The sequence below is a fragment of the Eschrichtius robustus genome, chromosome 15, assembly GCF_028021215.1.
Source record: "Eschrichtius robustus isolate mEscRob2 chromosome 15, mEscRob2.pri, whole genome shotgun sequence".
In the NCBI taxonomy this organism is placed as follows: Eukaryota; Metazoa; Chordata; class Mammalia; order Artiodactyla; family Eschrichtiidae; genus Eschrichtius; species Eschrichtius robustus.
Genome location: NC_090838.1, coordinates 86,613,048 through 86,640,189, shown reverse-complemented (window position 1 = coordinate 86,640,189; position 27,142 = coordinate 86,613,048). Strand labels below are relative to the sequence as shown.

Below are 27,142 nucleotides of genomic sequence, written 5' to 3'. Positions count from 1 at the left end.
TGAATGTTCACAGCAGCTTTATTTGGAATAGCCAAAAACTGGAAACCACCCAGATGTCCTTAGACAGGGCAGTGAGTATTTGACGGAACACCACACAGCAATCAAGAAGGAATGAGCCGTTGACACGCGCAACAGCCTGGAGGAGATTCCAGAACATTATGCTGAGTGAAAAAAGCCAGTCCCAATGGTTACATACTGTAAGATCCCATTTATACAACATTCTTGAAATGACAAAATTATAGAGATGATGGACAGATTAGTGGTTGCCAGGAATTAGGGACAGTGGCCAGAGGGGGTGGGGGTGGCTCTAAAAGGGTCTGTTGGAGGGAGATCCTAGGGAGGAACAGTTCTGTATCTAGATTGCAGTGGTGGTTACACAAATCTACATATGATAAGATGCTATAGAACTATATGCCCACATTACACCAGTGTCAGATTCCTGGTTTTGATACTGCATTGTAACTATGTAAGGTGTAATCACTGATGAAAACTGGGTGAAGGGTACATGGGACCTCTATCTTTGCAACTTCCTATGAATCTGTTAATTATTTCAAAGTAAAAAGTTACTTAGGAAAAAAAGAAAAGCAATAGCTCTAAATGCAACTTGGTATCCTGGATTGGATCCTGCAACAGAAAAGGGACATGATGGAAAATTTGATAAAAATCCAAGTAAAGTCTGTAATTTAGTTAATAGTTTTGTACCCATGTTAATTTTTTAGTTTCGATAAATGCACCAAGGTTATGTGAGATAAAATTCAGGGAAGCGGGTGTGAAGGGTATATGATCTGTGAACCTAAAATAATTTTAAAGAATAAAATCCTGATGCCTGGACTGATTCAATCAGAAATCCCTGGGGGGTGGGCCCCAGGTATCAGTATTTTTAATTTGCCAGGTGATTTCCAATGTGCAGCCAAGGCTAAGAACCACTGTTCTGGAGAGAGAGAATTTTAAAGTATCTACTTCCCACCTGGGTTTGCTCTTGGAGAGAATTCCCTGAGAAAAGTCTCTCAGTGAGCATGCCACTGTTTTTGGCCTTCATTCCCACTGATCCTGGATAAGGACCCAAATGCCTTTGGGAAAGGTTCCAGAAATCCTCCTCCCTCCCCATCCTCGGTCCCCACGATGCCCTGGTTTCTGTGCAGCTGAAGCACTGTGGAAGGTGAGTTTAGGTGAACCGGAAGGCGAGACAAATGCCTTCTCGTTCCCGCTTCTCTAAAACCCCAGAGCTAGAACAGGAAAAAAGCAAAGAGCTTGAAATGCTTCAGAGATCTAAGAAAAACTCCGATGTCATGTTCTTTTTTCCAAAGGACGGAGGGGGGTCTACCTGGCTCACAACCAGCCCTGGCCGCCCTCCGCGCACCTGACAGCAGCACGGCGCCCCCGGGGGCCGCGGGCTGCCCTCCCCGGAACCCCACGACAAAGGCTTAGGTGCAGCAGAGCGGTCCCTTCCTCCCACGCGTGACCTCTTACAACACAGGAAACGACAATACTGTTAGCGGCGACTGGGCCAGGCAGGCGGAGGAGTGGCAGGAGGAAGAGGTTCCTCAGCCCTGCCGGGGCCAGCGTGAGAAAGCCACCCGCATGGGAGGGAGCGGGGCTGGTGCGATAGACCTGCTTCCAGGTTTGGCACGTGGGACAGGCTGGGCGCGTGCTCTGAAGCATGGCATCGTAAGGGAAGCCAAAAAGGTCACCGTGGCCAAGGCCATGGATGTCAACCCCCAGCCCACACTGGTGCTCCTGGTTTGCTCAAAAAGTGCTGCCAGCAGCAGAAGGCTGGCAAATTAAAAGCAAAGAGAGTACAGGTCAGGGCCACAGAAAGGCAGTAATCGTGCACTCACATCGTGGCTTGGCCAGAAGAGGTATAAATACACTGCACTGTCACAGGGAGGCTGGCCCAGGACTGGAGATGGCACTGTTCCTTTCATTCCGTTCGGAAGCAGGCCTGGAGGGCTGGCCCCAGCGGACCCCCATCTCCTAAAGGGGGGGCAGGACCTGCTGAGGCTCCTGGCACCGGCCTCTGGCTCCGAGGGCAGCCAGGAGCCGCGTCCACGAGGGCCATCTAAAACGTGGCCTGCAGGGGGTGGGGACAGGCTGGCAGGAAGCCGCTCCTCGGCTCGCTCCAGTTCCCCACGTGACGGTCCGTTCCCCACACTCGGGGCTGCCAGCCAAGCGGTTAAACTCCCGGGTTCCGCCCCGGGCTCTCCTCCGCCGGGAGGCCGGGTCTGCTGTGGCTGGACCCTAGAGGGGAGAGGGGAGAGCATCAGCCCAGAGCCAGTCCAGGGAGCGGCTCCTGTGACACCAGGTGTTAAGTCCTCTTTAGGACGGGAAGGGGCGGGGGGCGCCGAGGAGCCTCAGGCCTCCTCGGGAGACATCGAGGCAGAGCTGGGAGCGTTTAGTTAGGAAAATGCTCAGCCTCGTGAGAGAAAACCACTGCCAGGACGGATGCCATCGCTGAGAGGCAGGGCTTCTGCCCGTGGGAGGCCGAGGCCCTAAGGCCAGGCAGGAGGCAGCTGCCCAGACAACACAGCAGGCACTGGAAGGGAGCTTTTGTTTCCAAGGCTGAGCAGGCATTTCATGGTCCCTCCTGCCCTCCAGAAAAATGAGATGAGAAGTAGCAACAAGGGACAGGAAGCACCCACTCACTCCCATGGAGAAGTGCCCCCCATCTGGGGGGAGAGGTCTGCAGTGCCCCCCCAGCAGCTAACAGGCTGGCAAAGGAAAGCAAAGAGGAGGTAAAGTAAAAGGCAAGATATTTACCTTGCATGTTGTCTTAAAACAAAAAATGCTCACTAGTCCACAGTCAATTATCAACTGCAGTTTCCAAATGTGCCAAAGAGGGAAAGGCCTACTGGGAAAGCTAGAGAGAGGAGAGGGAAAGGGAGAGGAAGGGGGAGGGGGAGGGAAGGGAGAGAGGGAGGGGGAGGGAAGGGGAGGGAGAGGGAGAGGGAGGGAGAGAGAGAGAAGACCAGCTATGGAGCTGCTCCGACAGAGCCACTCCACTCGGGCAGCTTGGGCAGCACCGCAGAGTCAAGGCCGCCGGGGCGAGAGGGGCCCAGGAGGCTCGGTGTCAAGCTCGAACTCTCCCTGGGAATCCCGCTCTGGGATTGATCGATGTGGAGAGGGTTTTCCGAATGTGAAGCAGCGGACCAGGGTTCCAGAAGGTGTTTCTGTAAAGGGCCAGTCTTCTTAGGCTTTGCAGGCCTCGGGGGCACCGACGCAACTCCACCGGCAGCCGAGTACAATCCCTCAGCAGATGGGCACCTCCAGTAAAACGTTACGAGAACAGGCAGATTTGGCCCTCATGCCATTTGCCGACCCGGCTGAAGGCAGCTCAAAATCATCGTGCTTTCCAAGCATTTCAGACACTTCTCTGCTGGGGAAGCTAGAGCCAGAGTCACCCAGAGGATGGCTCTGACCTGCACCGTTTCAGCAGCGCCCCGGGGACACGTCCAACACACGTAGCGACACTGAGCTCCCCGAGGAAGCGAAGCAACAGGTTAACAGAGATAAAGTGCAAGACCCTGAGGGCCGCCCAGGGCCAATGTCAGGCCGCACTTAGGGGAAAATCACCAACATCATGACTACAGAACAGGGGCTGGCTGGTAATCCGTTACAAAGAGGAAATGCCCCATGAGCCACTAAAAACAATTCCCTCAGAGGACTGCCTCACGAGCCGCTGAAGCCACAAAAGGATTAAAAAACCTCTGGGTATGTGATAAAAGATGAAATGAAGGGAAAAACCAGGATTCTTAGATGTAAGTTTGTACCTTATACACAACCTGTGCAGTCTGAGTAGCAGATGGAGCCAGAAAAGGCTCACATGTGAGAAAACCAAAACCAAAAGGCTCACATTTTGAAAAACAAAGACGTCCTGGCTTTCGAGACCCGAGTCTAACGTGATGGTGCGAACCTCCTCTGTGTGAGGGGTGCCTCACAAAATAAAAGACCGTCACGGTGGGTAAACAGAGGAGCGGGCTCCGCCCTAAGAGGTGAACGAAGGGTCCGTTCATTCCAAAATGACTGCGACCATGCCCGGATCCAGGACCCAACACAACCCCCCAGGGTCCTTCGCCAGCACCAGAGATGGAGCTCGCAGGAGTGGAGCCACCGACGCAGCTCAGGAAGCACCTTTCCACTATAAAAACACGTTTCCCTTCTCAAACGTGGGTCCGGTAACCAAGGGCGCGCCCAGTCTCCAAGCCAGAGTGCCCGTCTCTCCCGGCCTCCGACTCTTCACCTGTAAAATGGGCATGACAACTACCACCTCTCAAAACTTCAGGGAAGTTTTCTTAGCTGAGTCAGGACGAGGAGAGCCCTTAGCACAGTGCGTGGCATGGGAAGTGTTCAGTAAGAGCTCGGCGTCCCCACTGCAGGGTAAGGGGGATGGAGCACAGGCAGTCAGGCCCCTGCAGTTCCTAACACGGCCTCTCCCAAGCCCCGCCAAGCCCCGGAGGACCTCAGACCCCAACCTAGGAGCTCGGTCAGCATAAAAGTACCTTCTTGAATAACAAGGACACGAAAGTTCCCTGATGTGTTTTACCACTCCCACCCAAGCCTACCCTTCACAGGCTCCTTTTTTATCTTCCCTCCTTACACTCTAAGGGTGGGGTTTCCCATCCCACTCTGCAAAGTCTGTTTCTTCCTGCTCCCAGTGGAACGCCTGGATGGGACCAAACGCCTCAGGAGGTGCTCTTCTGGGTTTTGGGGATGGTGTCCACCAGCCACCTACCTTCTGAGCCAGGCCCACTGGTGACCCAAATCTTCACTTTCTAGGTGACCTAACCCTAACCCCAAATGACCCAATACAGCGCCTGAACTTGACCGTACTCCCATTTAGCAACTACGGTTGACCCTTGAACAACTCAGGTTTGAACTGCATGGGTCCACTTATATGCAGATTATTTTTCAATAGTAAATACTACAGCATTACACAGGCTGTAGCTGGTTGAATCTGCGGATGTAGAACCACAAATACAGAGGACCAAACACGTTATACACAGATTTTTGACTGCGCAGAGGGTTGGCGCCCCTAACCTGCTGTTGTTCAAGGGTCAACTGTATTCTCTAATTAAATCAACCCACGCTACAGGCCCTGGAGAGAAAATGCTGACTTACATGCTCTACTCAAAATGTCAGCTGACCTACAGCTCAGCGTTGACGAAGTTATTAAAAACACAAGAAGGGAGAGAGAAAAGGACGGGGAGACAAAGGGAGAAAGAACGAATGTAGGGCAGGGCGAGGGCAGAGAGCAGGTCTGTGTGTGTGCAGCCAGGACGGCAAAAGGCACGGTCGCCCTGGGGTCGACGCCGTGGGATGCAGCCGCACGGGGCTCACCTGTGGCTGTGGCTATCTTGTCATCAAGGAGCCGGGTCTGGCTGCCTGGGACGGCCTGGAGGTCCGCGTTCTCAGGGGACTGCGGCACGGCCTGGGCTCGGGTGGCCAGGAGTGCATTGAGGTACTGCAGCCGCGTGACCTGGGGCACAGGAAGCATTGCAACTCGTGCAGCTGGACGGAGAAGGTGAGGTGAGGGGCCACACCCCTCCCTCCTGTCCTCCAGCCCCCGAACCAGGGTTGGGGGGTGGGGGGGGGTGCAGGGTGGAAGCGTTGTTAAGATCTCCAAGGAAGCTGGGTGCTTAGGCCACCAGCAGACAGAGGGGCCAGGCCGTCCACCCTTCACAGCAAGTACAAGGTCTTGCTCTGGGAAGTCTCAGATAGACTCAATCAGGATTTATTCTTAATCCATTCAAATGTGTGACCAGCTGGTCTAGCCCTCGGGGACACAAAGCTGGTTAAAAGCCAGCACCAGTGAGCAGCCCAGACGGTCACCTTGATGAACTGCAGGTCAGAGAGCGCCCTCACGGTGTAGTCAGGACAGTATGCAGACAAGCGGGTGCCTTCGGCGGGCTCGGGCAGCGGGTCGTGGTGGATGGACTGGAGCGAGGACACCGGGGACTGGTGAACTATGAGAGGACAGTGGGTGACGGAGCAGGCCAGCCGCACGCGGCCTCGGAGACCCACCCCACACATCGCCCCGGTGAGGGAATACAGCCAGGGGCTCCGGAAAGGATGGCAAACACGGTCCTCCTGGGAAAAGCAATGAAGATGAGCCCCGAAGGAATGCTGCCCCACCCTCCATGCAGCCCGGAGATGAGAAGGGCCAGCAGGTCCCAAGGCAGACTGCCTTGCGGGAGGCCAGACGCGGGGCACCGGAGAGCCTCGGCAACGCCCATCCAGCCGCCGCCCCCCGCCTCCAGCTCTGGGACGGCTGCAGCTTACCCGAGGACGGCGCCGTCAGGGCGGACACTCCGTAGTAGGTGAAGGCCCCATTCTCGAACTTCAAGCCCTCTTTCCCGATCTCCACCTCAACCCTGCCCTGGGAGGTCGGGGAAGAGGGGGAGGAAAGAGGGACAGGGAAAGAAAGAGGTGGACAGGTTATCCTTCCTGCCAGCAAAGAGCACAAGGAAAGAGCACCGACCCCACTTATCCAGGGCGGGTGCATCTGGATGTTCCTTCCTCTTCTCAGACCCTCCCCACTTCCTAAGCAAGTGGCGGGCTCCAGGCCGGGCTCGCAGGTACCTGCAGGATGAGGATGAAATAGTCCACCGGCTGGCTGCGCTGGTACAGGTAGTGGTGGGCGGCCAGGCGGTCGCTCTCGTCAAACCTCACTTCCTGGTTGACGCTGGGATGCTTCAGCAGGTGCAGCAGGACCTTCTCGGAGATTCGCAGCGGGCTGAATACATCCACCTCTGCCCCACAGGGGAAACAGGTACGGGGACAATGTCCACCGGGCCCAGCGCAGCCTGTGTCACCGCCCGCCTCCTGCTGCGTGCCTCGGCTCCCCCAGCCTCCCACAGCACCCACCCGGCTGCGGCTCCCCGCCACCCACAGAGGAGCCGCCTTCAGGTGACCCGAGCTGCTGACAGGGCGGCAGAGAGAATCGCCGAACTTCTCCTGGACACCCTCCTGCTCACTGGGAATGGGAGGGGGGGTCTCCTGATCCACTGGCCAGTGAGCAGGGATGAGGCCCACCCTCGCCCTCACCTCGGGAAAGGAAGCGCTGGGTGGCCAAGAGCAGCTGAGGTGAGATTTTCACTTTACAGTCATCGTCAGACACCTTGAACAGAGAGAATTCCTCTTTCTGCCTGAGAGGGGCGCTCAGAGACGCAGGCTTCTTCTTCACCACGGTGTCTCCTGGGGCGGGGAGAAGAGGGCCTGCTTAGGCTCCAGCAGCCCTCCATCAACATGGCCGGACCAAGGGGCACGTTGCCTCTCCCTCCCCCCAAGGCCTCGGGGCTCCTGGGGGGAGACAGCATCAGGGCACTGCTGTCTTGACGGCACCTGGCAGCCACTCCACCCAGGCAGTGATCTGGTGCCCGGTCAGAGGGGCGGCAGCTTGCATTCCAGCGATGTCCCGAGAAGTAGCAGAGAGGCCTGCTCCCTCCTCGGAGCTGGGAGGAGATAATGCCGATATGATAGCAGACAGCTTATGTAAAACAACAGGCCCCTCGCTAGAAAGCACATGTTCGAGGATTACTGGTGCCAAACAGCCGCTAACCTGCAGACCCCGTGCCTACGGCAGTCTGAGATGCCAAACCAAAATGCTGCATTTGGGGGACAGACACGTGGGCAGAGATTCACTTCCAAGCTCACAGGGCAGGCAGCTCAGTGTCCCAGGGGGCCCACGTGAGGCCCGCCGTCAAGCATGAGCTCTGTGTCTGCCCTGCAGACCGCAGCTGCCATCCTAAGAGCCAGGCACTTCTAAAACACAATCACGGGCCCCACGATCATCTGTTTGGGGAAGAACCTCTCAGCAGTAAAGAACAGGCTTCTTTGAGAAGACACTTCTATACAACAGAACAAGGGAAAGCAAACGGACCAAGGGAGATAAAGACTGGGAAAAAGCCCGTTAAAGGCAGAGCCCCGGGCAAGCCCTGGGACTGCAAAGCCACCCATGGGATGCGCCCCCATGGCTCTGCGTCCAGGCACACGTGTGCGCCCTCCCTCCTGCAAGGGGCAATCCCGGCCCACGCAGGAGTAAGGAGACAGGGCCTGGGTACGTGACGGCTCTGACCCGAGATCCAGCCCCGCTTCTGACAACACGGAGACCCGCCAGCCTCTGATACACACACGTCTCTGTAAGCTCGAAAGAACAGCAGAGCCGGAAAAGCGCCAGGGCCAGGACTCACGGTAGTCTTCAGACTCGTCCAGGATCTCGGACTTGATGATCTCCTCGATGACGTCCTCCAGGGTGACCAGGCCCAGCACCTCGTAGAAGGGGTCACCTTCGCCCTCGTTGTTCACCTTCTGCACGATGGCCAGGTGGGACTTCCCTGAGGGGAGGGACACTTGCGTTACAGCTTGCTAGGGGGCCTCCTGTTTTCCTTAGTCCCATGTGACTGGCCCACCACAAGGACAGAAGCTGATGTCTATGTTCCCACAACACGCCAGGCACCAGGAGAGACTCTTCCTAGGTGCCTTTGAGGAGTAAGTCTCGGACCCCACGTCCACCTGCCCAAGTCGCCCCAGGCAGCGGCGGAGCTGGAGTCACCCCGGGTCTGTGCGACTCCACGCCGTAAACGTGGTTTAGACAAGGATGCATCCGGACCAGAACAGACACCGTATACAGCAGCAACTGGACCGTGGACACAGGGTGCCGACACCAAAGACGCTGGCTCCCCGGGGACAGTCTGAATGCGGAAGCCGAAAGGGGCCACCCCGCCTGAGTCTCCAAAGGGAGCGTTCCCAATTCTGAAGGCTGCCCTGTATTTCCAGAAGCCGAGGTGCATGAAAGTCACCCAGGAGGATGAGGATGATGATAATCAGCCAGTTAGAGCCCAAACTGTGCGGGAGGAAGAGCAGGAAGCTGCAACTCTTCTCCTTCCTCCTCTGCATCCTCCTCAGGTGAGCTAACTGCTTGTTTTACGAGAAAATGTAAGCTTGAGAAAAGCCCAGCCTCAGAGTGCTGGGAACGTTAGGGAAACTTCAAGAATATACTGTTTCAGGTAAGTGCTTTTTCTCCATAAAGCTTTATGCTTGTCCAAAAGACACAGAATGTGGGCCTTCCCTGGCGGTCCAGTGGTTAAGACTTCGCCTTCCAATGCAGGGGGTGCGGGTTCGATCCCTGGTCGAGAGCTAAGATCCCGCATGCCTCAGGGCCAGAAAACCGAAACATAAAACATAAGCAATATTGTAACAAACTCAATAAAGACTTTAAAAATGGTTCACATCAAAAAAACCATTTTTTAAAAAAAAAACAAAAAGAAACAGAATGCAAGCCATACAGGTAATTTAAAACTTTTGAGTAGCTACATTAAAAAAATTAAAGAGACAGAAATGAAATTAATATTATGATGAACTCAATATAATCAAAATATCATTTCAACATGCAGTCAATATAAACATATGAATAGATATTTTTCCTTTTTGGGGTACTATGTCTTTGACATCTGGTGTGTGTTCGGCACTCACTGCACATCTCAATTCAGACTGTTTACTGTTCAAGAACTCAGCAACCACATGTGGGTAGTGGCTACTGGACTGGACTGTGCAGGTCTAGGATATGGAACTGACAGCAAACTCATCTCAACCATGCCCCCCCTTTTTAACAGTATTTTTTTTTCACTGAGGTACAGTTGATTTACAATATTATGTTAGTTCACAATGTGTACAGCAAAGTGTTTCAGTTATATATATTTTTTCAGATTATTTTCCATTATAGTTATTGCAAGATTTTGAATATAGTTCCCTGTGCTATACAGTAAATCCTTGTTGCTTATCTATTTTATGTATAGTAGTTTGTATATGTTAATCCCATACTCCTAATTTATCCCTCCCCCCCTTCTCCTTCGGTAACCATAAGTTTGTTTTCTATGTCTGTTTCTGTTTTGTATAGATTCATTTGTATTATTTTTTAGATTCCACATAAAAGTGGTATATAATATTTGTCTTTGTCTGACTTACTTCATTAAGTATAATATTCTCTAGGTTCATCCATGTTGCTGCAAATGACATCATTTCATTCTTTGTTACGGCTGAGTAGTATTCACTTGCATATATACCACATCTTATTTATCCATTCATCTGTAGATGGACATTTAGGTTGCTGCCCTTTTTTATTACTAGTGAATAAAGCATAGGGTAAAAGCCGGCCTGGACCTGCATGTAAAGGGGTGCTTGCTTCAAGAATCCTTTGGTAAAGCAAAAAGTCAAGTTCACCTCTTTGTGTGAATCCTACTTTACATACCTTGGGTTCAATGACAATGTAGTGATTGGGTTTAGAAGCACATTCTTTGGAAGCAGCTGGCATGCCTCTGCCTCATTCTTTCAGCATCCGTGCCCCCTGCCCCGCCCCCAGTAATCAGGTATAGGAAGACCTCTGCTCCAAAGTTGGAGGGAATGAAAATGTCAAGAGTCAAGCAAAAGCTATTATTATTAGACCACTAACCAGATGATCAAGAAAGGAATGAGGCTGTAAAAGAACAAAAAGATCACATTTACTGTATGTCATCAAATCCAAGATGTCATCAATCATAAGACATCCTGGTTACAGAGATGTTAAAATGCAAAAAAAATGTGCATCTGAGAACTGAAGAAATGCAGTACAGGCCTACGTCGTTTCAATGTGCTTCGCAGATACTACTTTTTTTTTTCCCAACAAAATGAAGGTGTGTGGCAACCCTTCGTCGAGCAAGTCTATCGGTACCATTTTTCAGCCAGCATCTGCTCACTCTGTGTCTGTGTCACACTTTGGTAATTCTCCCAGGTTTTCAAACTTTTTCATTATTATTATATCTGTTATGGCGATCTGTGATGTTACTATTGTAACTGTTTTGGGGGAGCGCCACCAACTGCACCCACATAAGACAGGGAACTTGATAGATACTGTGTGTGTTCTGACTGCTCCACCAACCGGTCATGCCCTGTCTCTTTCCCTCTCCTCTTCTCTCTCGCTGTTCCCTGAGACACAACAATATTGAAATTTAGACCGATTAATAACCCTACAATAGGTTCTAAGTGTTCAAGTGAAAGGAAGAATCACAGGCCTCTCACTTTAAAACAAGAGCTAGAAATGATTAAGCTTAGCAAGGAAGGCGTGTCGAAAGCTGAGACAGGCTGAAAATTAGCCCTCGTGCACCAAACGGCCAAGGCGTGAATGCAAGGGGACAGTTCTTGAAGGAAATTAAAAGAGCTACTCCAGGGCTTCCCTGGTCGAGCAGTGGTTAAGAATCCACCTGCCAATGCAGGGGACACGGGTTTGAGCCCTGGTCCGGGAAGATCCCACATGCTGCGGAGCAACTAAGCCCGTGCGCCACAACTACTGAGCCTGCGTATGCTCTAGAGCCCGTGAGCCACAACTACTGAGCCCACGTGCCACAATTACTGAAGCCCACGTGCCTAGAGCCCATGCTCCGCAACGAGAAGCCATAGCAATGAGAAGCCCCCGCTCGCCCCAACTAGAGAAAGCCTGCGCGCAGCAACAAAGACCCAATGCAGCCAAAAATAAATAAATAAATAAATAAATAATTTTTAAAAAAATTAAAAAAAAAAAAAAAGCTGCTCCAAAAAATAAAAATAAACGAACAAGCAAATAAAAAAATAAATGTGCTACTCCAGTGAACACGTGAATGGTAAGAAAGACAAACAGCCTTCTTGCTGATATGGAGAAAGTTTGAGTGGTCTGGATAGAAGATCAAACCAGCCACAACATTCCCTTACCCAAAAACCTAACCCAGTGCAAGGCCCCACCTCTCAATTCTATCAAGGCTAAGAGAGGTGAGGGAGCTGCAGATGAAAAGTTTGAAGCTACCAGAGATTGGTTCATGAGGTTTAAGGAAAGCTGTCTCCATAACATAAAAGAGTAAGGTGAAACAGCAAGTGCTGATGTAGAAGCTGCAGCAAGTTATCCAGAAGATTTAGTTAAGATCATTAATGAAGGTAGTTACACTACACAACAGATGTTCGATGTGGACAAAACCACCTTATATTAGAACAAGATGCCATCTAGGACTTTGATAGCCAGAGAGGAAAAGTCAAGGCCTGGTTTTAAAGCTTCAAAGGACGCACTGACCCCCTTGTTACGGGCTAATGCAGTTAGCAGGTGATTTTAAGTTGAAGCCAATGCTCACTTACCATTCCAAAAATCCTAGGGCCCTTGAGAATTATGCTAAATCTACTCTGCCTGTGCTCTATAAATTGAACAATAAAGGATGACAACACATTGGTTTACTGAATATTTTAAGCCCACTGTTGAGAGCCACTGCTCAGAAAAAAGATTCCTTTTAAAGTAGTACTGCTCATCGGCAATGCACCTGGTCACCCAAGAGCTCTGATGGAGCTGTATAAGGAGATTAATGTTATTTTCATGACTGCTAACAAAACATCATACTGTAGCCCATGGATCAAGGAGTAATTTCAACTTTCAAGTCTTATTATTTAAGAACTACATTTCATAAGGCTACACCTGCCATAGATAGAGGTTCCTCTGATGGATGTGGGCAAAGTCAATTGAAAACCTTCGGGAAAGGATTCACCATTCTAGATGCCATTAAGAACATTCATGATTCATGAAAAGAGATCAAAATATCAACACTGATAGGAGTTTGGAAGAAGTTGATTCCAACCCTCATGGATGACTTTGAGGGGTTCAAGACTTCATGAAGTAAAGTAACTGCAGATGTAGTAGGACTAGCAAGGGAACTACAATGAGAAGTGGAGCCTGAAGGTGTGACTGAATTGCTGCCATCTCATGATAAAACTTTAATGGACGAGGAGTTGCTTCTCATGGATGAGCAAAGAAAATGGTTTCTCGAGATGGGAACTACTCTTGGTAAAGATGTTGCAAAGACTGTTGAAATGGCAACAAAGGATTTAGAACATCATATGAACTTAACTGATAAGGGGTTGGGGTTGGCAGGGTTTGACAGGACTGACTCCAATTTTGGAAGAAGTTCTACTGTGGATAAAATGCTATCAAACAGCGTTGGGTGCTTCAGAGAAATCGCTGGTGCAGGGAAGAGCCAATTGATGCAGCAAGCTTCACTGTCGTCTTAAGAAACTGCCACGGCGACCCCAATCAGCAGCCACCACCCTGATCAGCCAGCAGCCACCAACATCGAGGCAAGACTCTCCACCATCAAAAAGTTTATAACTCGCTGAAGGCTCAGATGGTGGTTAACATTTTTTTAGCCATAAAGGTTTTCTAGTTTGATTTTTTGGGGGACCACGCTGCACAGCATGTGGGATCTTAGTTCCCCGACCAGGGGTCAAACCTGCACCCCCTTCAGTAGAAGCACAGAGTCTTAACCACTGGACCGCCAGGGAATTCTGCCACGAAGTATTTTTAAATTAAGATAGGTACATTGTTGGGACTTCCCTGGCGGTCCAGTGGTTAAGACTGCACTTCCAGTGAAGGGGACATGGGTTCAATCCCTGGTCGGGGAACTAAGATCCCGCATGCGGCATGGCACAGCCCCCCCCCCAAAAGATATGTACATTGTTTTTTTAGACATAATGCCAACTGTACACTTAACAGACTACAATATAGCATAAACATAGATTTTTTTTAATAGATCTTTATTGGAGTATAATTGCTTCACAATACCGTGTTACTTTCTGTTGCACAACAAAGCGAATCAGCCATATGCATACACATGTCCCCATATCCCCTCTTGAGCCTCCCTCCCATCCTCCCTATCCTACCCCTCTAGTTCATCACAAAGCACCGAGCCGATCTCACTGTGCTACACTGCTGCTTCCTACCAGCCAACTGCTTTACATTCAGTAGTGTGTATATGTCGATGCTACTCTCACTTCGCCCCAGCTTCGCCCTCCCACCCCATGTCAAGTCCATTCTCTATGTCTACCTCTTTATTCCTGCCCTGCAACTAGGTTCATCAGTACTTTTTTTTTTTTTTTTTAGATTCCATATATATACCTTAGCATACAGTATTTCTTTTTCTCTGACTTACTTCACTCTGTATGACAGACTCTAGGTCCATCCACCTCACTACAAATAACTCAATTTCGTTTCTTTTTATGGCTGAGTAATATTCCATTGTATATATGTGCCACATCTTCTTTATCCATTCATCTGTCGATGGACATTTAGGTTGGTTCCATGTCCTGGCTATTGTAAACAGTGCTGCATTGAACACTGTGGTGCATGTCTCTTTTTGAATTATGGTTTTCTCAGGGTATATGCCCAGTAGTAGGATTGCTGGGTCATATGGTAGTTCTATTTTTAGTTTTTTAAGGAACCTCCATATTGTTTTCCATAGAGGTTGCATCAATTTACATTCCCACCAACAGTGTAGGAGGGTTCCCTTTTCACCACAACCTTTCCAGCATTCATTCATTCATTCATTCATTTATGGCTGTCCTGGGTCTTCGTTTCTGTGTGAGGGCTTTCTCTAGTTGCGGCGAGCAGGGGCCACTCCTCATCATGGTGCACGGGCCTCTCACTGTCGTGGCCTCTCTTGTTGCGGAGCACAGGCTCCAGATGCGCAGGCTCAGCAGTTGTGGCTCACGGGCCCAGCTGCTCCGCGGCATGTGGGATCTTCCCAGACCAGGGCTCGAACCCGTGTCTCCTGCATTGGCAGGCAGATTCTCAAGCACTGCGCCACCAGGGAAGCCCCCAGCATTTATTGTGTCTAGCTTTTTTGATAATGGCCACTCTGACTGGTGTGAGGTGATACCTCATTGTAGTTTTGATTTGCATTTCTCTAATTAGTGATGTTGAGCATCTTTTCATGTGCCTCTTGGCCATCTGTATGTCTTCCTTGGTGAAATGTCTATTTAGGTGTTCCACCCATTTTTTAACTGGATTGTTTGTTTTTTTGATATTGAGCTCCATGAGCTGTTTGTGTATTTTGGAGATTAATCCTTTGCCTGTTGTTTCATTTGCAAATATTTTCTCCCATTCTAAGGGTTGTCTTTTTGTCTTGTTTATGATTTCCTTTGCTGTGCAAAAGCTTTCAAGTTTAATTAAGTCCTATTTGTTTATTTTTGTTTTTATTTATGCTACTCTAGGAGGTGGGTCAAAAAAGATCTTGCTGTGGTTTATGTCATAGAATGTTTTTCCTATGTATTCCTCTAAAACTTTTATAGTGTCTGGTCTTACATTTAAGTCTTTAATCCACTTGGAGTTTATTTTTGTGTATGGTGTTAGGTAGTGTTCTAATTTCATTCTTTTACATGTAGCTGTCCAGTTTTCCCAGCACCACTTATTGAAGAGGCTGTCTTTTCTCCATTGTATGTTCTTGCCTCCACTGTTGTAAATTAGGTGCCCACATGTGCGTGGGTTTATCTCTGGGCATTCTATCCTGTACCATTGATCTATATTTGTTGTTGTGCCAGTACCATACTGTCTTGATTACTGTAGCTTTGTGGTATAGTTTGAAGTCGGGGAGCCTGATTCCTCCAACTCTGTTTTTCTTTCTCAAGATTGCTTTGGCTATTCAGGGTCTTTTGTGTTTCCATACGAATTGTAAGATTTTTTGTTCTAATTCTGTGAAGAATGCCATTGGTAGTTTGATAGGGATTGCACGGAATCTGTAGATAGCTTTGGGTAGTATAGTCATTTTCATGATATTGATTCTTCCAATCCAAGAACATGGTATATTTCTCCATCTGTTTATGTCATCTTTGATTTTTTTCATCAGTGTTTTATAGTTTTCTGAGTACAAATCTTTCACCTCCTTAGGCAGGTTTATTCCTAGGTATTTTATTCTTTTTGTTGCAATGGTAAATAAGAATGTTTCCTTAATTTCTCCTTCTGATTTTTCGTTGCTGGTGTATAGGAATGCCAGAAATTTCTGTGCATTAATTTTGTATCCTGCAACCTTACCAAATTCATTGATTAGTTCTAGTAGTTTTCTGGTAGCCTCTTTAGGATTCTCTATGTATAGTATAATGTCGTCTGCAAACAGTGACAGTTTTACTTCTATTCCGATTTGGATTCCTTTTATTTCTTTTTCTTCTCTGACTGCTGTGGCTAAAACTTCCAAAACTATGTTGAATAATAGCGGTGAGAGTGGGCAATCTTGTCTTCTTCCTGATCTTAGAGGAAATGGTTTTAGTTTTTCACCACTGAGAATGATGTGGGCTGTAGGTTTGTCATATATGGCCTTTATTATGTTGAGGTAGGTTCCCTCTATACCCATTTTCTGGAGAGTTTTTATCATAAATGGGTGTTGAATTTTGTCAAAAGCTTTTTCTGCATCTATTGAGATGATCATATGGTTTTTATTCCTTAATTTGTTAATGTGGTGTATCACATTGATTGATTTGCGTATATTGAAGAATCCATGCATCCCTGGGATAAATCCCACTTGATCATGGTGTATGATCCTCTCAGTGTGCTGGTGGATTCTGTTTGCTAGTATTTTGTTCATGATTTTTGCATCTATGTTCATCAGTGATATTAGTCTATAATTTTCTTATTTTATGATATCTTTTTCTGGTTTTGGTATCAGGGTGATGGTGGCTTCGTAGAATGAATTTGGGAGTGTTTCTCCCTCTGCAATTTTTTGGAAGAGTTTGAGAAGGATCAGTGTTAACTCTTCTCTATATGTTTGATAGAATTCACCTGTGAAGCCATTTGGTCCTGGACTTTTGTTTGCTGGAAGATTTTAAATTACAGTTTCAATTTCATTACTTGTGATTGGTCTGTTTGTATTTTCTAATTCTTCCTGGTTCAGTCTTGGAAAACTGTACCTTTCCAAGAATTTGTCCATTTCTTCGTGGCTGTCCATTTTATTGGCATATAGTTGTTTGTAGTAGTCCCTTATAATCCTTTGTATTTCCCCAGTGTTGGTTGTGATTTTTCCTTTTTCATTTCTAATTTTATTGATTTGAGTCCTCTCCCTTTTTTTCTTGATGAGTCTAAGGGTATATCAATTTTGTTTATCTTCTCAAAGAACCAGCTTTTAGTTTTATTGATATTTGCTATTGTTTCCTTCGTTTCTATTTCAGATGCGCAGTTAGCGTCTCCCCACAACTAGGGCGCCTGCCGTCTGCTTGTGGGGGACTCTGACCCCCAAGGAGACGGGAGGAACCCCAGAGTGAACCGGTAGGACACAGGGGAACCGAGGAGGGAGGAGAAGTGGAGGCCAGACAAGATCGGCGCCCCTGAGGCCAGGAGATCAGGAGAGGCAGGTGGGAGGGACTCTCCGGGAAGAGCAGGAGAGGAGCAGAGGGCAATCGCCTGGCCCACTTGGGCCAGGGAGCCTGCTGAGCTCCCAAGCCGGTTCCCCCCTCCAAAGCCCCATCCAGGCCGTGTGGGCCCTGGGGGCACAGGAGGGAGAACAGGGAGATCAGGAGAGGCAGGCGGGAGGGGTCCTGCCGGAGAAGCAGGAGAGGAGCAGAGGGCGATTGCCCCACCCACTCGGGCACAAGGAGCCTGCTGAGCTCGCAGACCAATCCCCCCCGCCCTCCAAGGCCCCTCCAGGCTGAGTGGGTCCTTGAGGGCATAGGAGGGAGGCCAGGTGGGGATGAGGAGAGGCAGGCGGGAGGGGCCCTCCAGGAGGAGCAGGAGAGGAGAGAAGAGCGTTTTCCCCACCCACTTGAGCCCAGGAAGCCTGCTGGGCTCCCAGGTGAGGTCCCCTGCCCTCTGAGACCAGGGGTGTGGGGCACGCCTGGGCCCTTTCTGTTCCTTGAGCCTAAGCCCCACCCCCCACAGCCCCCAGGGCCTTTTCCAGCCCTGTGGGTCCTGAGCATAGGCCCCGCCCACCACCCAAACCTCGCCCTTGCTTAGGCCCCGCCCTCCACAGCCAAGGCCTTCCCCTGCCACCTTTTTTTTTTTTTCTTTTCCCTCCTCCTCTTTTTTACTATTGTGGTCCTGATGTACCTTCCCATTGTTGATTCATCTATATTTTTATTTCTACATTCTTTCTAACATATCTGTTAGTTTCCTAGTCTAATTTTATTTTTTACTTTGTTATTGTCCTTTTTTATTTTTTATTTTTGCCACCCCACACGGCTTGCGGGATCTTGATTCGCAAGCCCAGGGTCGGGGGGAAGCTCCTGCGGTGGGAGCTCCAAGTCCAAACCACTGGACTAACAGAGAACCTCAGACCCCAGGGAATATTCATCGGAGTGAGGTCTCACAGAGTTCCTCAACTCAGCACCAAGACCCAGCTCTACCTAACAGCCTACAAACTCCAGTGTTGGAAGCCTCAGGCCAAACAACCAATAAAACAGGAACACAATCTGAGTCATAAAAAAAAAAAAAAAAAAAAAAGAGATGGCAAAAAAATATGTCACAGATGAAGGAGCAAGGTAAAAACCTACAAGACCAAATAAATGAAGAGGAAATAGGCAATCTACCTGGAAAAGAATTCAGAGTGATGATAGTAAAGATGATCCAGAATCTCGGAAATAGAATGGAAGCACGGATTGAGAAAATACAAGAAATGTTTAACAAAGATCTAGAAGAACTAAAGAACAAACAAACAGAGATGAACAACACAATAACTGAAATGAAAAATACACTAGAAGGAATCAATAACAGAATAACTGAGGCAGAAGAATGAATAAGTGAGCTGGAAGACAAAATGGTGGAAATAAATGCCAAGGAGCAGAATAAAGAATAAAGAATGAAAATTGAAGACAATCTCAGAGCCCTCTGGGACAACACTAAACGCACCAACATTCGAATTACAGGGGTCCCCGAAGAAGAGAAAAAGAAAGGGTCTGAGAAAATATTTGAAGAGATTATAGTGGAAAACTTCCCTAACATGGGAAAGGAAATAGTCACCCAAGTCCAGGAAGCACAGAGAGTCCCATACAGGATAAACCCTAGGAAAAACACACCAAGACAATATTAATCAAGCTAACAAAAATTAAATTCAAAGAGAAAATATTAAAAGCAGCAAAGGAAAAGCAACAAATAACATACAAAGGAGTTCCCATAAGATTATCAGCTGATTTTTCAGTGGAAACTCTGCAGGCCAGAAGGGAGTGGCAGGATATACTTAAAGTGATGAAAGAGAAAAACCTACAACCAAGATTACTCTACCCAGCAAGGATCTCATTCAGATTTGATGGAGAAGTCAAAAGCTTTTCAGACAAACAAAAGCTAAGAGAATTCAGCACCACCAAACCAGCTTTACAACAAATGCTAAAGGAACTTCTCTAAGAGGGAAACACGAGAAGAAAAAGACCCACAAAAACAGACCCAAAACAATTAAGAAAATGGTAATAGGAACATACATATCGATAATAACCTTGAATGTAAATGGATTAAATGCCCCAAACAAAAGACACAGACTGGCTGAATGGATACAAAAACAAGACCCATATATACGTTGTCTACAAAAGACCCACTTCAGACCTAGGGACACATACAGACTGAAAGTGAAGGGATGGAGAAAGATATTCCATGCAAATGGAAATCAAAAGAAAGCTGGAGTAGCAACACCCGTGTCAGGTAAAATAGACTTTAAAATAAAGACTGTTACAAGAGATAAGGAGGGACACTAATGATCAAAGGATCAATCCAAGAAGAAGATATAAGAATTATAAATGTTTTTGCACCCAACATAGGAGCACCTCAATACATAAGGCAAATGCTAACAACCATGAAAGGAGAAATCGACAGTAACACAATAATAGTAGGGGGCTTTAACACCCCACTTACACCAATGGACAGATCATCCAAATAGAAAATAAATAGGGAAACATAAGCTTTAAATGACACAATAGACCAGATAGATCTAATTGACATTTATAGAACATTCCACCCAAAAGTGGCAGAATACATTTTCTTCTCAAGTGCACATGGAACATTCTCCAGGATAGATCACATCTTGGGTCACAAATCAAGCCTCGGAAAACTTAAGAAAACTGAAATCGTATCAAGCATCTTTTCTGACCACAACGCTCTGAGATTGTAAATCAATTACAGGAAAAAAAACTGTAAAAAACACAAATACATGGAGGCTAAACAGTGTGCTACTGAATAACGAAGAGATCACTGAAGAAATCAAAGAAATAAAAAAATACATACACACAAATGACAACGAAAGCACAACCACCCAAAACCCATGAGACACAGCAAAAGCAGTTCTAAGAGGGAAGTTCATAGCAATTCAATCTCACCTCAAGAAACATCTCAAATAAACAATCTTACCCTACACTTAAAACATAACTTTTATATACACTGAGAAACCAAAACACTTGTATGACTCGCTTTACTGTGGTGGTCTGGAACTGAACCCACAATATCTCCAAGGCATGCCTATACTTAGGGCTTGCTTACTGTGTGCCAGCCACCAAATGCTTTATTCATTTATTAACTTACCAAACCCTCTGGCAACTTTATAAGGCACATATTATTATTTGCATTTTACAGTTCACAGAGAAAACTGAGGCCAAGAGAGGTTCAGTGACCCCGCCAAGCTGGAACCCAGGCAGCTGGCTCTGAGTCCACTCTCCTAACACCACCCCCACCCCACTCAAGTGACTTTCACTGAAGAGAACAAAAGACCGAATCTTAGGAGCCCCCTCCCCTCTGGGAGACAGGCATGGTGCCAAGTGCAGGGCCCCGCTGAAGAGAAGCCAGCAGCCCTCTTCAGGGGTTCTACCATCCTGGAACAAAAATTAAAGGTGGAAATGCCCACATTAATTTGCCTCCCCCCTTCCCAGGAGGAAGGGGCTAGGGGTCCCTGGGGAACTGTCTGCCCATTCCTGCTGAGACAGAGGCACTGAATGAGGAACGTGGCATTTCCAGACGCTTCCCACCCCTTGGTGTCTGGGCTGGAATGGCTCACACCGGCAGGCAGGCAGCACTGCTACGAGGGCCCCAACAGCTCTGCCACGGGATACAAATCCATCAGGCCACGTCAGGAAGGCTGAGGCTCGACACACAATGTTGGTCAACGGTCTTTTGGGATTTCGGGAGCCAAAGCCCAGGTTCTAGATGGCCATCTGGGAGCAGAGGACCCACTTCAGCCCCCTTCTTCCACAAAGCCAGTCCCTTTGGCAGGTTACCTACAGGAATGACTAAGTTCTACCTTGCTTTCAAAACTTCTATAAAATAGGTGCAAGGTTCTCAGTGATGAGACGATTCAATAATGAACAGAAGAAAGAAGAGCCCTTGCAAGGTCCCCCAAACAGTGGCCACGTGATCTAACCTTAAGACAGAATGTTTGAGGGGTCCAGAAGGCAGCCAGGAGAAAGGAGTAAGGGGCACACAGAGAAAGGGAAGCTGGAGGGATTCAAGTTTCTCATCTGATAGGATAAAACGCCCTGAAGATATGGGGCCCCCTGGCTGGCTGACTGCAAACACGGACACAGGCCCCAAGACAGGTGCCGTCATCTCTCCCCGCGAAAGCTCTACAGAGCCGCAGGCCAGGGGTAGATGGCACACCAGCCAACGTCGACCAGGAAGCTCTGAAAAGCTCTAGAGTTCTGATTTTAGTTAGCAGGCTCGAGAACGCTCACAAACGACAGGGATGCTAGAGGACCCTTCCATAATGCCTATTTTCTAGGACATTCCTAAAAATGCAACTGGAGTTGAAATTCCTTTGCCTTCCCTCTTTAGCTTTTTTTTAAAAAAAACTGTCTGAACGTATCCTGTAAGAAAAGTACTATGTGACCATCCCTCACAGATGTCTGAGCAGGTCTGACTCTTCAGAGTTGGGGCAATCCTTTGCCTTCTGACAGGCAATGAACCACAACTCAGGCTTTAAAGCAGACTCCGAAAAGCGCACCCATCCTAATCCCTCCTTTGGTTGAATGTCCTTGAGGTCACTGGTGGTTGTCACTGGGGGTTGACAAAGAAGGCAGGGGTTAACAGCTTTAAAGAAAATGCATGCTACTTACGACACCTCCAAAGTACGCGCTCCTCCTGGCAATGCTTGCACAAAACAATCAGCTGCCACCTCAAGTCTGCACAGTGACTGAGGGGCACCTCACCGGGGAAGGTGCCTCTCCCAGACTATACAGTTCCAAAACTGTGCTCTGAAGGAGAGAAAGGAACAGGGCCCGGAATGGCAGTAACTGCCAAGATGCCAGGGCCCCCAGCTTCGGGAATTCAGAGGGACCACCGTCTCATACAGTTGGCAGAGAGACAGGAAGGGGATTGGTTCCTAAAACCTCACACACCAGGGAGGCTGCGATATGCCCTCTGTTCATGAGCAGAGGAATGATGAAGAGTGTTAGGCTAACAAGGACTTTAGTGAGGAAACATAAAGCTATCTGCCAAAGGACTGCACTGCACGAGAGCAGAGAAAGCTCAGGATGTCACAGGAAAGACGTGGCCATCTTGCCCTGAGAATGGCCCTCACTCTCCACAGGAGTCAGGAGGTCGAGGGGACTGAAGAGCCCCCCATTCAACCTCCAGACTGCACCCCTCCCCCACCGCCTTCTAGAAGGAGGCTCTCCAGAGCCGCCCCAAGGCCACCACCCCAGAACAGAAGCAGCCTGCATTGGCCTTCCCTCCCTACCAGCAACTTCCTACCAACACTTAGACCTAAACCCACTCGACTCCCCCATCTTAAAACCAAAGAGCAGAAGGCCTCCTGCCCGCCCAGCCTCTCCCAGCCTCTGCCCCCTGGCTCACGCTCTGCAGCCACACCTCCCGGAAGGCCTGTCTCCTTGGGCTGTCGTACTTCAATCCCCAGCACCCCACTCCATGGCACCACAACTGCTCTGCAAAGGTCAAGGGTATCCTGGTTGCTGGATCCAAAGGACATGATGCCAGCCTCTCTCCTGATCACTCTCCTTCCCTTAGTTTCCAGGGCATTCCAGGGTCTGGCTCTCCTCAGCAGCCCCTCCTCTCTGCCCTCCACCCCTTCCCTGCTGTGCCCCTCTTTAGGCTCCGCTTCCTAGGACCACTTCAACACAGACGTCCAGATCCTTCCCTCCTGCTTGCGACTTTCACTTGCATTTCACTGCACATCAACTAATCCTAGGAGCCTGCCTCTCGGGCCACTGCACAGCCACAAATTCCAATGTCCAGAACGAACTCGTCTGCCTGCCACCCACCACCGCCCCCAAGCCCTCTCTTCCCTGCGTGTGCTCTGCCTCAGGGAAGGTCAAGGCCACCACCAAGCCCAAATCCACATTCGTCCTCAGCGCCTCTTCTTGCCCCACAGTCCCTGAGCGAACCACAAAATCCTCCTATGCCCACCTTCAAATGCCCTCTTGGGTTACTCCTCTCCAGCCCGCTGTGCACCCCTGTTCAGGCTACCATCACCTCTCACTGGACCCCCCAACCACTGGGACCCCCCAACTGTGGTCTCCACACCAGCCAGTGACCTGTGCAAACCACTCAGATGGTGTTGCACGCTACTCACAGCCACTGCCCTGGTGGTCAAGCCCGGCCTCCCCAGGGCCTCAAGCTGGAAGGTGGCAGGGGCAGGATGGCACCCTCCCTTGCTGACCCCAGGGCCTGCACGGCTGGCCAACAGGCCACGAGAACCCCCCTGCCTCAGAGACTACAGCACTACTCGGAGACAGAGTACTTGCTACTGGGGGGCTCTGCCTGGCCCCCGACCCAGGCTCCTCTCCCCAGTGAAGGGCTGCATGGTTACTCTCTGAGGAAACAGCCGAGAGCTTATCAGAGATTCTCTAGCAGAGCAGCCAGGGCTGCCCATCAGAGTCTCCCACCGAGATCCCCAGATACAGTAATAACAGTTACTGCCTAACTTCAACACCCAAGCATCTCGCAAGGATTATAGGAGATGGTGTACGAGAGCGCCCACTAGTGGCCGCCATACAGCAGTGCTAATGCAGGAGTAACATGGTCACTACCGCAGAGCTTGGCCTCCCTGCCCTGACAGTCAAGGGGCTCACAGGGGCCTGGAGACTTCACAGCTGCCAGGAAGATGAGGGGGAGCTGCTCACTTCTCCACCTCAATTATGCAGTCTTTAGGGTGAAGCTCATCCAGAGTCTTGAGATGTCCCCAAACCCATCCTGCAGTTCAGGTGTGAAAAGCATGGCTAGTGGCCAACACATGGCCAAGCTCTGGGGAGGACACCCAAGCCCAACAACGGAGAGGGAGACGGCAGGGGAATCCAAACCTTCACAATGCGAGGGTCTCAGTTTTTACCAGGGTGAAAGGAGAGGGTGAAAATGTGGAGTTACGAGAGAACTTGAGACCTTACTCAAGGTTTAAAAAAAAGTAACGGGAGACTAATTGGTATCCATCAAGTTGCTTCTGGTGAAATTACAGTGGAAGTTTCTTCCACACCTGTAGAAACACATTTACCAATCATTCCCTTTCCCTTCCTTTTACCAATCAGGAAGGTAGCAGCCCATCAGTGACCTTAACAATGATGCCCTGGAAACATCACAGGACCAGCTAATTTTATATCATATGTGTGCAGACAGCGGCGTCCAGGTATCTGAAGACTATACTCTTCTATGTTCTTTCAGTTTCTATCAAAGAGTTTGGACCTGCTACAAAGCCAAAGCCCACAGAAATGACCTGGTAAAGAGCTGGAGAGCTACAGCCAAGTAGACATACCTCCCCAAACTGGGGGCCTGCCAGGAGAAGGGGATTTCTGCTGTCTATAGCACTGTCAGTTTCGGAGCCACAGCCTTAAAATGATATTTCGAAGGGTCATTCGGAGCTGCAAAGCCACCCTCTTCATTAAAAAGGCCCTTAGAGGCTTCCCTGCCCTCCACGGGGGTGGGACCCTTCCCCAGAAGCTTCCCTAAACCCCCACTCCTTCTCTAGGGCGCTGACATGCGAGTCCCCTCCGCGATTCCCCGGCCGTTACCTCGTTTGAACTCCTCCAGGACGGCGTCTAGCTTGGTGTCGTTGAATACAAAGTGGAGTGGGTGGCTGTAGAAGCGGGTGATTGTGCTGAGCGGCGTGCAGTCTTCGGGGTCCACGAAGGCCAAGTCCTTGAGGTAGAGCATGTCCACGATGTTGGAACGCTCGTCCTCGTACACGGGGATGCGCGTGTGGCCGCTCTGCATGATGCTGGCCAGGACGCCGAAGTCCAGCACGGTGCTGGCGTCCAGCATGAAGCAGTCCTCGAGGGGCGTGAGCACGTCCTCCACGGTCCGGCAGGGCAGCACGCCCTTGCTGAGATCGCTGTAGGGGTCGCCGCCGCCGCGCGCCAGTTCCAGCACGCGCTCGCGCAGCCGCCCTGGCCGCGCCGCCAGCTCCAGCAGCTGACCCACAGGCAGCGCCACGGGCAAGGTGAGCAGCACTGCCAGGCGGCTGAGGATCAGCGCGCGCGGAGCCAGCGCCAACGTCCAGCGCCCGCTCACGGCGGCCGGCACCACCTCGCCCACCAGGAACACGAGCCCCGCGCTGCCGAGTACGGCGGGCACGGCGCGCTGGCCGGCCGCGCGGTACAGCAGCACCGCCAGCGCCGCCTGCGCCAAGCTGGCCAGCAGCAGCAGCGCGCCCAGGGCGCAGCCGGCCCAGCGCCGCGCGGGCTCCAGGCGCCGCGCCGCCGCACGCTCCGCCTCCGAGCCGCTCTCGCGCAGCACCTGCACCTCGGCCGGCGCCAGCGCCAGCGCGCTCAGCTGCAGGCCCCGCGCCAGCGCCGCCAGCGCCAGCAGCCCCGCCGCCCCCAGGCCCAGAGCCCAGGGCGGCGCCGCCTCCTCGGCTGCCCCGCCGCCCGGCTCCACACGCACGGCCAGCAGCGCCGAATGCGGGCGCACAGCCTCGGCGCGCAGGCGCAGGAGCGCGCGCCACTCGCCCGTGGGGGCCGCCGCCTCTTCTGCCGCCGCGCCGCTCGGCTCCCCGCGCACCGCCAGCAGCGCCGAGTGCGGGCGCACAGCCTCAGCGCGCAGGCGCAGGAGCGCGCGCCACTCGCCCGTGGGGGCCGCCGCCTCGTCGGACGCCGCGGCCGGCCCGCCCTCGGGGCAACCCGCCCCCTCAGGGGCCACCCAGGACCAGGAGCTGTTGGCGAAGCCCGAGCCGAAGAGGCGCAGGCGGAAGGTGGCCTCCGGAGCGGCCCGCATCTCCCCTCCGCGCGCCCACCCCGCGCCCGCCGCTCCGTCCTCCTCCAGACAGACACCCAGCACTCGCGGGCCCGACGCCGCCTCCCCGGCAGCGTTGCCCAGGCAGAGCGCGGCGAGCAACCAGCCTAGCCGACCTGCCGCCGCCGCCGCCGCCATCGCCTGCTGCCCCCTCTCGGCCTCCCGCGCAGCCTACCCCTCCGCCTCCCCCGGGCCAATCGTCGCCAGCCCTGGCGCCCTCTTCCGCCAATAGGCGGCGGGCGGGGGCGGGCACCAGGGTCGGACTAGGCTGCGCCGGGGAGTAAACAAGCCGCGGCGCGATCCCGGGGCGGGCCGGGGGCGTGGGGCTTTCGCCCCCGCGGGGCTCGGACACGATTCTCGGGGCTGGCTGGCGTCCGGAGGGCGCGGAGCGGCGAACTGGCCCCCACTCCACGGGCGTCTGGTTCTCACCGGTAGTCCCCCCTCTCCGGGAGGCCGGGCCCGTGCTTTGGGAAGTCCCTGGTTCGGGACTCGGGCCGCAGAGCGGAGCGGCGCTCCTGAAATTGCAGGCAGAGAATTCAGCCAAGGGAGATGGGACGTTTTCTCAGAAAGGGCCCCCCTGAACCACCGACCTAAAGGGCGAGGAGGGCTGAAAGAACCGGTGACTGGGCATCGGAAGCTAAGGTTTATTGAAAGTGTTTCTTGATCGCGCCCGATTCTGCTATAGGTCTGGGACGTGACACACAGCCCCTGCCTTAAAGGAACTTGCATTCCTGCCTGGGAGAACGATGGTAAATACGTACACGCACGAAATCACTACCTCATTGGATCCTCACAGCTACTACATGTTATGAATATATTTTACCGGAGAAAAGTGAAGCACGACTCAGGCACGGATGTTGGGTTTCAACGCGACCAGCCTAATAACCTGTTCGCCATCCCAGCCACATTAGGAGATGGCAGCTCTGTCAGGAATTACTGTACAGTATCTGGTCACTCCACTTCTAGCAGATCATCCTTGGGAAAATAATTCCTAAAGACCAACAAGAACTACTCAAGAGAATCCTCCCAAAGACTGTGTGGTCCTTAACAGTGTGGAATGTTCTTCAACCTATTATATGTGAACTTAACCTGCTAACAAGACCTCTCTATAGGTGTCCAGATGAAATGGGTTTTTTAATATTTTCTTTACATTTTTATGTATTTTCAAATCTCCTAACATACGTAGACTTTCGTAAG

The 27,142-nt window shown here is 50.7% G+C and overlaps 1 protein-coding gene across 4 annotated transcripts; it reads right to left on the bottom strand.

Annotated features, from left to right (window-relative positions):
* CNNM3 (cyclin and CBS domain divalent metal cation transport mediator 3) lies at positions 1–26,117 on the bottom strand. Of its 4 annotated transcripts, none has more exons than XM_068565155.1 (8): positions 24,727–26,117; positions 8,187–8,330; positions 7,042–7,191; positions 6,577–6,746; positions 6,277–6,373; positions 5,827–5,960; positions 5,335–5,473; positions 1–2,238 (listed from the first exon to the last, which is right to left on the bottom strand). In XM_068565155.1, exons 1-8 carry the CDS (start codon positions 26,081–26,083, stop codon positions 2,174–2,176), a joined length of 2,256 nt encoding a protein of 751 aa, XP_068421256.1. In that variant the 5' UTR covers positions 26,084–26,117; the 3' UTR covers positions 1–2,173. The 4 variants fall into 4 exon arrangements, with proteins under 4 accessions (XP_068421256.1, XP_068421257.1, XP_068421254.1 ...); XM_068565156.1 differs by lacking the exon at positions 1–2,238 and adding an exon at positions 2,263–2,857; XM_068565153.1 differs by lacking the exon at positions 1–2,238 and adding an exon at positions 2,877–3,167.
* Between the last annotated feature and the right edge of the window lie 1,025 nt (positions 26,118–27,142).

What these genes read in the sequence shown, in the direction of transcription:
- CNNM3 (XM_068565153.1), bottom strand. Translation starts at nt 26,083, where the DNA reads ATGGCGGCGGCGGCGGCGGCAGGTCGGCTAGGCTGGTTGCTCGCCGCG. An exon ending in CCTGGAGGAGTTCAAACGAG is followed by an intron (nt 8,331 to 24,726) that starts GTAACGGCCGGG and finishes CCCTCCCCTCAG; the next exon opens with GGAAGTCCCACCTGGCCATC. An exon ending in GGACGAGTCTGAAGACTACC is followed by an intron (nt 7,192 to 8,186) that starts GTGAGTCCTGGC and finishes TCCCCGCCCCAG; the next exon opens with GAGACACCGTGGTGAAGAAG.